The 14,031-nt window shown below is 55.9% G+C and overlaps 2 protein-coding genes across 18 annotated transcripts in view; one reads left to right on the forward strand and one right to left on the reverse strand.

The window, feature by feature from the left end:
• NEURL1 (neuralized E3 ubiquitin protein ligase 1) overlaps window positions 1-4,108 on the forward strand; it is a 78,827-nt gene extending 74,719 nt beyond the window's left edge. For 5 of the 9 annotated variants that reach the window (XM_021072772.1, XM_021072770.1, XM_013983704.2 and 2 more), the window contains one exon: window positions 476-2,857. In XM_021072772.1, the coding sequence (XP_020928431.1) occupies window positions 476-714 (239 nt within the window). In that variant the 3' untranslated portion in view covers window positions 715-2,857. Of the gene's footprint in view, window positions 1-475 lie in introns of all 9 variants that reach the window. The other 4 variants (XM_001926877.5, XM_021072773.1, XM_021072771.1 and 1 more) reach the window with 1 other exon arrangement.
• Window positions 3,854-14,031, reverse strand: part of SH3PXD2A (SH3 and PX domains 2A) — a 261,793-nt gene continuing 251,615 nt past the window's right edge. For all 9 annotated transcript variants that reach the window (XM_021072762.1, XM_021072764.1, XM_021072763.1 and 6 more), the window contains one exon: window positions 3,854-13,237. In XM_021072762.1, the coding sequence (XP_020928421.1) occupies window positions 11,264-13,237 (1,974 nt within the window). In that variant the 3' untranslated portion in view covers window positions 3,854-11,263. The remainder of the gene's footprint in view (window positions 13,238-14,031) is intronic.

Consider the following 14,031-nt stretch of genomic DNA (forward strand, 5'->3'; position numbering starts at 1 on the left):
CAGACCTCCCACCGTGAGAACCCCACTCCCACCGCGGCTGAGGCAGGCATGCAGCCTCTGCATCAGGACTGGGTCCAGGAGGAGCTGGAGAAGGGCCCAGGGAACCCTAGTTGAGTAGTGACTTCCGGGGTGTGTCCCATCCTGTCCCCTGGCTGGGCAGCTCTCTCCAGAGGACTTCGTTAGCATGGGAACACCAAAGGGTAGCTCAGGAGGGGTCTCTGGCCCCCTTCTTTCCTCCACCCTTCCCTCCTCTTCCGTCTCATGGACGCCCTGGCCCCTGGCCTGGGCACTGAGGCGCCAGAAGTGGGGCTGCCCAGAGTGCATCCTTTTCCCTCCGTGTCCAGGAAGTTGGTTGTAGGGTAAACAGGCCAGTCCTGATAAGGGCAGGGAGAGGGGCCAGGGGGCTCTCTTCATGAACCTGGGACCAGGTTGGGCCATGTCGCCTCCTGACTGGTGGGCATCCCCTTGTCCCCAGGGACAGCCCCCAACTCCCCGGTGAGCCTGCCCGAGTCGCCAGTGACTCCAGGCGCGGGCCCGTGGAGCGACGAATGCACCATCTGCTACGAGCACGCGGTGGACACAGTCATCTACACGTGTGGCCACATGTGCCTCTGCTACGCCTGCGGCCTGCGCCTCAAGAAGGCGCTCCACGCCTGCTGCCCCATCTGCCGCCGCCCCATCAAAGACATCATCAAGACCTACCGCAGCTCCTAGCCCGTCACGGTGCCCGGCCCGCAGGCACAGCTCCAGCTGAGGGGCAAGTCAACAGGGTCCCTTCTCTTCTTCCTCATTTTGGAAACTCTTCTCCCTTCTCATTAAACTTGGGAAACTGAGCCCCTAAAGGTGTGGGGAGGAAGTGGGTATCAGGCAGAGAGGCAGGGCAGAAGCAAATTGCCTGCTTTCCCCTGCACGCTGAGGGGCTAACCTGGTCCTGGTCCTTCCCCATCTGGGGTTGATTCCCAGGAGGTCTCCCTAGCCCATGTGGCACCTTTGTGAGAATTGGAAAGTGCATCCCTTCCTCGGAGCAGATGTGGCCCTGAGCACGGACATGTGGCTTGGCTAGTAGAGTGTGGACTTTGTCGTCAGCCTCCGTTTTCTCCCTTAGCCAACTGCCCTTGAGCAGTGCACAACCTGCTCAACAGCTGCCCTAGGCAGGCAGCTCCCAAGCTGCTGCCTTACTGTCTGACCTCTACCTACCTTCTCTTTCCTTTCTTCCCTGCCCTTTGGGTCTGGCAGCCAGGGGTAAGAAGGCCAGTGGGTACCTCTCATCCTGGGCAGGTTGCAGCATCCATACTGTATGTCTCCCATTTACCTGGGATGGATGTACAAACAGGCACAGAAGCCTCCAGGTTCTGGGTCCCTAGCCCTCGGCCTGGTTGAGATGGGGAGGGCCCTTTCCTGGTCATAGCCTTTCTGCCCAATGGTGTCGCTGGATGCTGCTGCCCTGGGGCCACCCCGGGTATGGGCTGGAAAGCAGGGTCTGCCCTCTGTCAGGCTCTCTAAAGAACAGGTGTGCAGCTACATCTGTGGCCCCTCCTTCCCCATTTCAGTGCTGTTCTGGGCCTGGCTGGTACTCAGAGGCTGCAGCATCCCAGGATGGGGCAGGATCCTGGGGTGGGGGTGGGGGTTCCCTGGAGTACGAGTAGCCTTTTTCCTTTATTTATTTATTTATTGGGTTGGTAGGGGTTATTTGGCAGGAGGGTGAATTCCCATCCCTCAGTCCCCTAGAAATGCTGCCCTGGTGAGCGGGGTGCCTGGTTTGAGGGGCCAGCAGAGGTAGTCATCACTCAAGATCTTCCCCAGATTCCAGCCCAGAAGTCCACAGCCAACTGTTTACCATGAAATAGATCTCCTTAAAAAGGGACTGAATTAGAAGGCCTTCTGGCAAATTGCGTCCATTTTATAGAAAAAGGCAACAGAACCCCTGCAGCACCCCAGACAGGTGGATCCCCCAGAGTCATAAAATGCCCTTCCTTTTCGGGCTGGAGTGAGGTCCTCCTCATTGGCTCATATACATCAGGAGGCCCAGGAGCACCCCCCGCTTCCGTAAGAACATAAGTTCTGGGCAGCCTGAGGGAGGGAAGCCCTGCTGGCCACGGCACTGGAAGGGCAGGGAGCCTGTTCCTAGGAAAAGCTCTCCACTCCCAGGAAGGATGAGAAGGGAAGGGGATAGGTCTCAGCATCTCTGAAGTTCTTATTCCCGAGTCTGGGGTGAGGGAGCCCCCCCCCCCCCAGCTTCTCTTAGGTTGTAGTCATCTCAGCCCTGCAGGCCCTGTCCTGCTAGTCCATGGGCTGGGGCCAGCTCACCCCCAAGCCTCCCAGCCCTCTGCCCCCTAAAATGGCTTTTTTACACCCCTCAGAGACCGCTTTGCCATAGGGCTGGCAGGGCATGGGATTCTAGACCTGGCCGCTGACCCGTTGCATGGCCCTGGCTGGGTCACAGCCTCTCTGAGCCTCAGCTGCCGCCTCTGTAAAATGATTGTTTTGAGGGAGCAGACTTTCTGACTTTCGAGAGTTCTTTGGTGGTGGCTGCCATGGGGTGGTGTGGTCAGGATGCCAGGCCGCCCCTGTCTGTACCTGCCTTGCAGCGGGACTCTGGGGAGTCACAGTTCTCCCCAGTCACTGACCTCATGGACCCCTTCTGCCGGCGTGGAGTGAGGCGGGCGGGCAGTGGCCCCATCCCATCTGGGGTCTCATCTTGGAGGCAAGGCAAGTTCTTACACGCAGGGGCTGTGTGGCCTGAGGGTCAGGGAGAGGAAGCCATCCGTCCCATTGTCTCTGTTAGTACGAGGGTAGTTGCTGCCTCCTTGTGAACCTGGGTCACCGTGATTGTGAATAAAGGTGATTTCGTACCAGCCTGAGAATTGTGCTGTGCAGTGTGGGGGGCAGTCAACCACCAGAAAAGACCCAGGAGAGAACAGGGGAGGCGGCTGGAGGTTACCTGGAGCTTGGGCAGCAGGGCCAGGATGCCAAGTGAGCTGAAAGGGAGAAGCCATTGCCCTGCGGTGGCCTCAGGTTGCTGGGTCTGTGAGGCCTGCTCAGGCTACTATTAGGGCTGAGCTGGGCCCACACCTGATGTGCAACCTTTGTGGAGGAGCAACGCCACCTAGGGGCTAAAGGGAGGATAGCGGGTCTCCCACTCAGACAACAGGGTGGGTCTATCCCTCACCCCAGGCCCAGACGCGTGCCTCAGGCTGGAAGCTCAGTTGCACCACCGGCTCCCCCACTTCGGTGGGTGCAGGCAGCTATATAAAATGGGTGGCAGAGCTGGGCAGAAAAGGGAGGCCTCTGGCTAAGGGCCTTTGGAAAGACCTAGGTGGAGCTGAGTACGTCTGGGTGGCTTCAGAAACTGGGGGTGGCGGAGGTGGTGCAGGTGCAGCGTGGGAATTGAGCTCATTTGGCAGACTGGACCTCCCGAGGCACAGGGATGCCTGTCTTCCTGCCCTCTCTCCTGGGAGGATGCTCAAGCTACCCAGCCTCCGCCTGGCCTTGAACAGCCATAGGCCCCTCCCTACACCCAGACTGTCCATCAAAAGGAGGGGAGGGTCAGGGGGCTCCAAGCTGAGGGGCCCTCTTGGCCCGCTGGGTGGGGTCTTTGGCCCCAAGTTCTGCATCTCTCTCTCAAAGCCTTGGCCATTGCCCAGAAAGCCTCCCGAAGGTGGGGAAGGGGAGGAGCTTCAGCACACTTCTTACCAGCAAGGGTGGGAACTTACCTGCTTCCCCCCACCCCTCCAGGGTCCTGAGAGGGCCTGAAATCCGGCTGTTCAGGCCGCATTTGATATAGGATGGCTTTTGCCATTCAGCTGCCTGGGTGTTCTGGTGGCAGGGAGAAGCAGAAGGTGATTCTGTTCCGTTAAAAAGGCCAAAAACTTTATTTAGTTTTCAAGGAAATACAAGATGCATGTAAACATAAACAAAATACAAAACAACCCAAATTTTACAGTCTAGAAGCATGCCAAGACAGTTATTTTCTGCAGACCAAAGAGTCCCGTCAAAATGATAAAGGACACCTGGAAAGTGGCAGGTCAAGGGGTGGGGTCTCTTCCCTAAGGACGCTGCGTGTTTGTGATGAGAACAATTAAAAAAAAAAACACAATTAAAAATCTTAGAAACATGGAGACAGTATAGCACCACCATTGATTCTGGAAATTTTCTAGCACTCAAATTGACTGCACTGAATTCAAAGTCCTTTTCTTCGGTTTCTCTGTTGAGGGAGGAAGAGGGAACAGCCTCCTTCAGACCCTGCAGAGCCCACCAGGAGCTGGGAGGGGTCGAGGGGACACCGTGAAGAACGCCCCAGAGACATCTAGCAGTTTACGTGCAACCACGCGGCCCACAAACCCAGGCTCACGAACCTGCCCCTCACATTTGCCTTCTCTAAAGTCACTTTCCTGCAGAGCTCCTGTAACCAGAGTGAAACCCTTTTCCCATCCTGTGTCAAGGACTTAAAGGAAACCTGTTGCCAAGAACATGCTGCAGATTCAAGAATGGTGGCTTTGTTTACCCATCTTTCTCTGAAAGACTTAAGAGCAGTATGCCTTGGTCATAGGCCACTAAAAATGATGTGTACCTCGCATCCCATCTTCTGAGTCACACCAGGCAGGCTGGCTCGGCACACTGAATCATTAGAAGAGCAAGTGAGGGTGCCTTCCTCCCAGATACCCATGATGGTGTCTGGGCCCTGGGACTCCAGTTTGGGGTGGTGGGTCCCTAGTGCATGACCCATTACGGTTACTGGTCTCAGATTCAAGCAGTTAGAGAGGCCAGCTCTGGACTGGACAAAGAAAGGAAGGTGGGCACAACAGCCTGGAACCTGGGAAACGGATGAAGGCTCTGGAGCCAGGGCCTCCAGACTCAGAGATGGGTCTGTTGCTGGCAACTTCCCCTCTCCGCTAAGCAAATCAGTGGCCATTAAGAACCTGCTGAGAACCCAGCTTGTAGCCTAGCATGTGGCTATTTCCTCAGGCCATCTTCTTCTACAGCCAAATCTTGGGGCTTTTCCAACCTGTTCTGGCTGGATCCTTGGATGCTGAACCATTAAATTCCCTACCTGCTCTCTTCCTCCTGAAAACATTCAGAAACTTTTTCCTTCTAATAAAGACAAAACTCCAGACTCTCTCAGGCTTCTCACACTCTTCCCTTTCTGCCTAGAAGGCACTTTCTTCTGGAAGCCACCTTCCCAGGGAAGGGACGGTAAGCTGCAGCCTCCCCGAACACGCACACTCATCTCACCAACGTGCCTCTCACTTGCCTCCAACATGCTCCATCCATATTTCTGCTTTAAAATGATAATTCTTCCTCTTTCTCTCCTGCCTCCTGTGGTCCAGCCCATTTGCTAGGATGGAAATGGGAGCAAAGGAGAGATCTTCATTGCAGGGACCTGTTCTCAAAGGCCACTACATTCTGGGATGGGGGGGCTGATTGTCAAGGTCAAGAGCAAACTCAAGATTGAAAAGATGGGACTGGGGAAGGGGGATCGCATCATAAAACCAATGCTACAGGCAGGCTGGGACCAAGGCCTAGGGAGGCAGAGTCCTCTATGCCTTCTATAGGCACCAGTGTGCCCGCTGCTGGCCTGGGGACCAGGTGCATGGGACACAACAGGAGGGAAGCCAACATCAGTGGGGCTGTTCTTTCTGAAACGAAGCTATAGGTCACTCACCCTTTTGTCACTGGCTCTGATCACTGAGCTTGAGAACCAGAGGCTGACTCAAACAGAGACCAAGATTTAGGCCAACAACTCAGTAACGTCCAAAGGGGAGCTCTCCACATGATTCCCATGAAGTGTCTGGGGACCTGCAGTCTAGACCAGAACTGCTGATGGACAGGCAGGTCTGCTGAGCTCATGGTGACCAAGTTGTCTCCCTGAACACAAGAACCGAGGGCCAGCAGCTCTCACAACGCAGGGATTCCTACAGTGGTGACATGCACGGCAAAGGCTGGCAGTCAGCCCATTAGACATGAGTGCAGGTGGTGGCACTTCCGCACCCAGTGGCATCTCCTTCCCACATCCTCACTTTGGAGCCTGGGACAGTGGCCTAGGATGCTTCTGCTAGATCTGTTAATGCCAGTGTGAAGTTTCCAACTAAATACTTAATAAAATAATTACAAAAAAAAAAAAAAGACACATTGCACTCTCCAGCCAGAATTAACGTGTGTGAATAACACATACACTTGCTGCCAGAAGCTGTGAGTCCCGTGGGGCCTGCCCAATGCCAAGGACTTGTTCAATGGAGACAGCTTGCCCAGTAATTTTTTCCTCGAACCCCATGGTATTTAGTTCAAGTGGGAAATGACCAACACTTGCACACATGCACTCACACGTGCACACACACAAACACGCACACCATAGACACACTCCTCATTGACACAGACACACATACACACGCACTCCTGACAACACACAGCCCTCAAAAAAGTGAGGGAATCTTAATTCTTGAGCGATGTGGGTGGTTCTCTTTCCTGGGAGCTCTGCATTTGAGACTCTTGACGATGGGACATACAGATGCATATGCTCCAAGGACAGACACCCACACGCGGGGGCACAGGCCCACTCTGGGCGCCAGATCCGTATTTGTACAGAAATTCACCAGACGGGCTGGAGCAGCAAGCATACAGTACTGGAGGTGGTGGAGGGGACGAGCCAGCAAGGATGTCCCTGTCACCGGGAGGGGCAGAGCTCCAAGGGCTTGGACCCAGAGCCTTCCTGTTCTCTTGCTCTCTCTACCAGCACCCACTTGGGGGCTGGCAGCTCGGTACCTGTTGTGGGAAGTTCTGTCTGCAGAGACCTCAGCAGGCTCCTCCGACGCTTCTCCGAGACCTTGTCGGGGTGTTGAGCAGAAGCAGGGCTCACGCCTCCGGCTGAAGTCATTGAGATGAATGGGTAGCCCCGGCTCAGCACCAGGCCCGGCTGCAGGCTCGTGGGAACTGGTGTGTCACAGCGGGTGTCGGGCTCGAGGCACCCACATCCCCCCAGAAGGATTTGGTTACATCTAGGGTTCCTGCCCATAAACTGAACTTGAGGTTACATAGTGTTAGAAAGATTCAAACATACGTCAAAAGGATCATGGCCCAAACGTAGGCGACTGGGGTGAGAGGGGACCGCGGACGGTGATTTCTAAGACAGGTCTTTCTGAGCAGCTGGCTGAAAAACAACGGAAATGAAAACAAAGAGCAGTTCCTGGAGGTCCCTGCTCTGCGCCGAGGGCTGGCGCCCCGGGAAGCTGGGCGCCCCATACCACTTCCCTGAATCCCTTTCTTCCCGGTGGGTGACCCCCAGCAGAAGGGGCTGCCCTCTGGCGGGGACCCCTGCCCTCCTGTCAGAGAAGTGGGGGGAGGGGGGGGAAGCAAGACCCAGGTCACCTGTTGGCTCCAAAGCATGACTCCCTCCAGGAGCCTCGCCTCCCCCTAGCAACACTCGGGGCCGCTCGGCCTCCCGCCACCGTTCCAACAAGCCCTGGCATCCCTCTCAATAATATTGCACTTTTCCTGTCTCTCAGATTGTTTTCATTTTCGATTGAGAATGCAAAGTATTTGGAGCGGGTAGGGGAAGTGAGTAACCTGAAAGAAATAATATATTAGTTAAATACAAAAACAGGAAAAATAGGGGTTACGTTGTCTTTTTTTCCTTAAAAAAACAAACTACCAAACGAAGGTCTAAACTTAAATAGTTCTACACCTACTCTGCAAATACTAGTAATATGAAAATAATGCTTGACCGAAATTCCCTTGACTTTTTGCCTTAGATGATAAAAGTAGTAACATGCCTCGCCGAGGAAAGCCATGGCTATAAATGCCAGTAAAATATGCTGCTCTAACATCTGAAAGTGATTAAAACGATGCTATATAATGCCTTCGTCAAGATGGAGACGGGAGGAAGAAAGAGGAGCCTGCGGGGCCAGGCTGGGGGTGAATGAGGCCAAGGGCTGGCCAGAGGGCCTGGTCACAGCAGGGGCAGGTGGCACACCTGCTGTTCGGGTTGCCCCTCTGCCTCCCTCTTGCTGCCCTGGTGTCCCTTGGCCTTGTGGGAACAGCACGACGGGGCCGGGGAGTCCAGCCAGGCCCCTGTTACAAAGTGGGAGAGAGATGAAGACATCTTTTTCCCTTGTAATAAAAGAAAAAAAGTCTTTAAACTGAAAGAAAAAGCACCGGATGATGCATCTTCGGGCATTATATAAACCTCAATAATGACCTCAGAAGGGCTCATTTATGATTAAAGTTGCAGTATACAGCAATACAACGTCATTTCACATTTTTCAATCGCAACTAATGGAAAACTAGGTTTGGACACGGCTGAGATTTTTCTTTTTTTCTTTTTTTTGTCTGATCTGGTCTTCCTCCAGATGGGTCAGAGCCACAGGCCCCTCCCTCCTCTACCTGCTGCCGGCAGTACCCTCCAACGTCACAAAGCAGCTCAGTAGCTCTAGGAAAAAGCCCTCCTGTCCTGGGCAGGGCCAGGAGTCCAGGGGTCCAAGGCCTGGCATCCCCTGGCCATGTCTGAGAGGGACTGGCGTGCACCCTTCTTGCTTCAAGTATTAATCATCGTTTTGGGTTTGCAGGGTTTGTGCTGTGCTGTGAGTCAGGGTGATGGTGAGGGGGCGAGGGGTGAAGAGGGGTACGGCAATCCCTGTTCACTATCCACATATCCAGCTGTCACCAGGTGGCAGCATCTCCCACTTTTCTTGGACGCCTGAGCAACCCCCAGCCAACCTTAGGGCTGGCTGGCACGCTGTAAACATGATGACCATACGATAAACTCTAACGGGGGTGGGGAGGAGTACAGGGGCGGAGGCAGTGGGGTCTGCTCCTAATTAGCTGTGTCATTTGGGGGAAGCTAATTTCTGACTTTGGGCTGCACTAACAGGAGGGGATGGGATGGAGTGAGTGACCTTGGAGCTCACGTGTAATGACTTAGTGCTTAGGGCACTGGGAATGAAGGAGAGAGGATCCTTGCAGGGTGGGGAGAATGTGAGCCTCGTGGGTGGTGGAGAGCCCCGGGGGGTAGTACAGTGAGGAAGGGCAGGGAAAGGCAGGCTCTGGGGAGTGCTGTGGTCCAGTCCGACTGAGATGCTCTGTGCTTGGCAGGTGCATCCTGCACTCCTTCTTGGCCTGGCTGGCGCGTTATTGACTGAACTGGCTCAGTGCAGACTTTGAGGAGTGAGGCCGCTGGGGCTCTCCCCCTGGAAGATAGCTACATGGAAGGTCCTTCAACCTGACAGTCACTCTACTTTTAAATTTTATTTTAAATAATCATAAATTACTTTTTTTTCTTTTAATAAATATGTGCTGCTTAAAAATGAGAAGAGTATATACTGCATCTTTAAGTAATGCACTTTGCTCTCTGGGGTTCTTTCCATTCCACCTTTATTAAAGTGCATTAATTAAAAAGTAATGAACCACTTCTTTATCATTATTGTTCAAATAAGTCCAAATAATATTAATATGAAGACACTACACCTCTACCATTAGTACTGCAATCTAGCAGATTAACTCAACATCCTGCTCTATTTAATACTGTCCAGCAGAAGAAAATAACTAATTTCCATTTAAACAAACAAAACCAAAAGGAAGCAAAAATCTCACCACGGCCCTTTCAACCAAGAATGGGAACAGTTTGCTAGAGCTGCCGGGCATCAGTATACGGTGAGGGAAGAGGGTGGGGGTGCGTGGGGGCTGGGGGCACGAGGTGCGGATCCCGTGCTGTTCTCGGGACGACATACACCGCCCGGGTGGGGAGCAGGGTGGAGGGCGGGCCTCTCCTCCTCAGTCCGGGATCGGCAGCTCAGTGGGTGGCTGTGAACCCCGATCTGTCCACAATCAAAGGCACGTGCGGAAATCCACTCCCCGCGAAGAGTGAGTCCTTGGGGAAGCCGGTCTGGCCTCGGAAGCGTCAGCGACCGGAAGACATCACCCGGAATTGACAGGGACTTTATTTTCTCCCTTCTCTCTTCACAGGGGCACTGCCCCTCGGGAAGACCAGCTTGGCTTCTGGCCCAGGGATCTTTGGGCCCGCGGTGGCGGTGGTGAGGTCTGCTTCTCCATGGCCTACCCATAAGGCTTCAGATCCTGCCTGGACAGGAGAACGTACACCGCCTCCCCCACCCCCGAACGCCGCCCTCCTCCCCGGGGAGGGCTCTGCCCGACCGCGACCAGGCAGGAACCAGGAGAGCAGTGGCTCTGCTTTGCCACGACCGGGACCAGAGCTTCTCCAGCCTGCAATCCCTGTGGCCAAGCTCCAGTACTGTCCACACAGCGGAAACCAAATGAAGTGACTTTGGCTTGTGGAGGGGAGGAAGGCGAAGCACATACCAAACCACCTCCCACAAGAGTACGACGGAAAGGCCATCCATTCCCCATCCTGTCCCGTGAGGCTGATCGCCTTTGGGCCCCCAAACAACCCCTAAAATAAGACGAAAACCCAAGGCCCGACATCGAAGCCCCAAAGCAACACACCTCTTCTGAAACATGCAAAAGAACTGCCCACCCAGAAATATTCAACATCGAGTCTGTGCAGACAGAAGAGACCGACGGCCCCACCCACTCCCTCTGTAAACTCTGGGGCTGGCGGTCCTCCAGGGGGAGCCCCGGGCAGGGTGGGCTCTCTCCTCAAGGCCAGCGGCAGTGATGGCTAAGAAAGGTGGTCCTTGCTGGCACCCGGGGAAGTGCGTTTTCTTCGACTAACAGACATGGACAGTGGCCTGGCCCTGGGACAGCCTAAGCTTCCAGAAGATGCCTCCAAGCCCCGGCAGTGTCTCCTACCACCCTCACCGGTGGCAGCAATCCCTGGGAACCAGGCTAATTCACAAACACAGATTAAAATGATACAAGGGCTATATCTCTGGGGGAGGGGGCTGGGGAGGGGCAACTGAAACCAGGCTAGGCAGGGGCAGGGCACGGGAGGCCCCCACAACCACATCTTTTCCAGATTTGCAGCCAAGGCACAAATTGGATTTTCCCACATGGCCTGTCCCAAATGGCACGGAGTCTATCGTCAAAGTCCCCAAGGTGCTCACGTGGGGCTCAGCTTTCTCGCCCCGGCCCCAGGCCCAGGGCGCCCCTGCCCACTACCTTCTGTGCTTAGTGTGGGCCCCTGCCAGACCCTACCTTCCAGCTGGGGGACAGCCTGGAGGGGAGTGTCTTCAAGGTGGCACGCTCTGCAGGTTTAGTTTCCTCCCCCACCCCTCCCACCTCCCACATCCCTTTTGTCTTATCCCACCGCTCACCCACACGAAGGCTGGAAGGACCCACGCCCGCCCACCTCTCGCTAGTTCTTTTTCTCCAGGTAGTTGGAGGGCACCCAGCCTTTGAAGGGTTTCACCCCATCCAGGATCTGGCAGTACCACCAGCCGTTGGGGTTCCTCTCCAGGACCTCCATGGACACGCCCTCCTGGAAGCCCGCCGTCTCCTCGTCCCCCTCGTAGTCTGCGATCGAGACGTACACATCTTTGAGGTTGTTGTGGATGAACTGCGATTTCTCAATGGGCTTGGGGCGCACAGGGGACACAGGGATGCCGTTGCGTTGGGTGGGCAGAAGAGGGGGGTCCGAGCCCTGGCTGGCGGCCCGTTCGGCCAGGCGGCCCTTGGCCTCTGCAGCCGCTGAGCGGGCAGTGCTGAAGGAGGAGTTCCGGCGGACGCCTCGGAGGCCGTCGGTGGCCGTCAGCGACTCGTTCCTCCGCAGGGCGCAGGACAGGTTGCTGTCCTTGGGTGGTGGGGACACGAACACCGACTGGGGCCTCACTGCCACCTGGCGCACGCCGTTCCTCATCTTCACGGCCCCAGCACCTGAGGTCTTGACGAAGGCCCCAGGAGGCTTAGAGGGGATGGGCGGCGTGGCCCTCTTGTTCTGGTTGACGGTGTTCAGCGCTTGGACCCGCTTCTCGATCTTCTCCAGGCTGTCTGACTTGCCTTCGTTCTGCTTGCTCTTGGCCGCCACTGTGTCCGGCTCTTTGCCTGGGTGGTCGGGTGGCTCATCCTCACTGAGCACCAGATAGTGGGAGGGGGCCCAGCCCTCCAGCTCCCCAAACCTCACATACCACCAGCCGCTTTCCAGCTTCTCGAGCACTTGCACCTCCACGCCTGCGGGGAAGCTGATCTCCGAGTCCTGGACCTTCTGGTAGGCACTGCATGTCATGTAGGAGGTGGCCTGCCCTTCCCGCCCCTTCTTGGTGGGACACGGGGGTGTGGAGGCGGGGAGGGTGATGAGGTCAGCTGAGCCCCTCCTGGACCCCTCACTGGGACCCTCGAAGGCTGTCTGGGGGGGCAGCTCGGAATCCTCGCTCCGGGAGCCCTTGAGGCCGCCCCGGAGCTGGCCCGTGGGCCTCAGCTGGCGCCGTAAAGTGCTGATGTCCATCTTCTCTTGACTCTGGGACTCTGCGCGGTTCAGGAACGGCTTGGGCCGAACGGATGGCTTGGCCCGGGCACAGGAGGTCAGCCCAGCCTTCAGGTCGGGGTCCTTCTTCACCCCAACCTTGGGAGTGCCACGGATGCCCGCGTCCGAGGCAGAACGGGGCTTCAGGTCCCCACTGTTCTTGGACAAGGAGGAAGAGGAAGAGGAGGAGGAGGAGGAGCAGGTGGTGTTGATGGTGATGGACGAGGAGAAGGAGGCTGAGGAGTGGTTCTTCCCCAGTTCTGCCTGGGCGTTCTTCTCTGCCTTGAGCTTCAGGAGTGACGACGATGTGGGGGAACCCGATTTGGGGGAGTTTTTCCTGGCAAGGGACAGTGGGGAGCCACCCGGGGAGTCACTGTCCCGGGAAGAGCGTCTGGCCGACAGGCTGTCCTCTGCACACGGCCGGAAACCCTCGTTCTCGTAGATGGTCTCCTCCTCGAGGGCCACATCCTCAGCAGACCCACCCACCTTGAAGCGGGCGCGCTGCAACGAGGAGGCGGGCGAGGGCCGGTGCGGCTGGGCGGGCCTCCTGTCTCCAGAGCCGCTGTCTTCCGCAGGCTCCTCGCTCAGCTCCGGCTCCGAGTCGAAGCCAAAGGCGGGGATGTCATACTCGGGTTCCTCGTACTTGAGCTTCAGCGGGGAGTCCTGGTTCTCGCCAGTGCCTGCTGGACCTTCCTCGGCTTCCTTGGGCTTGCTGGGAGGTGCTGGCGGGGGCACCTTGGGCCGCGTCAGGGTGCTCGTCCGGCGGCTCAGGTTGGGCTTCTTGCGCTTATCAATATACGACGCGGGGGCCCAGCCCTCCTTCTCACCGATCTGCACGTACCACCAGCCACCCGAGTTCTTGTCAATGACCTAGGGGGAAGGGGCAGACAGGCCAGTGAGCTGGGAGGATCACTGGAGCCCTACTATGTGCCGGCCTAGGAGCTTCACAATGGCTCTAGGAGACATTATCCCCATTTCACAGATGAGCCCCTCAGCAGGTTGTCCAGGATCCAGCATAGTAACGATGGGCCAGAATTCACACCCAGCCCTCCATCACCTCCTGGATGGGGGCTCCCACTCGCCATCGAAGGCCCCCTCTCCTGCTCCTCCCGAGTCCCCATAAAGTTTTCCCAGAACTTAGAAGATACACTGTTTCCTGTCCCCACAAAACCCAATTCACTACGGGCCCATTCTATCACTTCCACCCTCCTCACAACCCCACACTGCTAGGCCCTCCCTTGGTGACCCTGGGAAGGGTCTCTCGGCACAAGGGAATAGAAGGGTGCAGGTGAGTGGAACTGGGGGGCAAGGCCCGAGGCCAGAGCCTCCAAGGTTTCGCCACTGCCATGGGCGTTTCACCACCTGGGGAATCCCAGTGAAATCCCGCTAGCTGGGAGATTTCTTTGGCTTGAATACGCTTCCTGTGGGAGGGTGACGGGCTTTCAGTCATCTCCATGTTAGTATAAACTAGTGTGAACTCCTTGAGGAGCTTTCTCTTTAAAAAAATTTTTTTTCTTCTATTTTATTTAAAGTATAACTTAGATACAGCAAAATTCCACCCCTTTTCATGTTAGTTTCTGCCAATTTTGACAAATGTATGCAGTTGTGTAACCACCATCAAAACCAAGACACAGGACAGTGTGGTCAACTGCCCCCAAATTTCC

The sequence above is a fragment of the Sus scrofa genome, chromosome 14, assembly GCF_000003025.6.
Source record: "Sus scrofa isolate TJ Tabasco breed Duroc chromosome 14, Sscrofa11.1, whole genome shotgun sequence".
Taxonomy (NCBI): Eukaryota; Metazoa; Chordata; class Mammalia; order Artiodactyla; family Suidae; genus Sus; species Sus scrofa.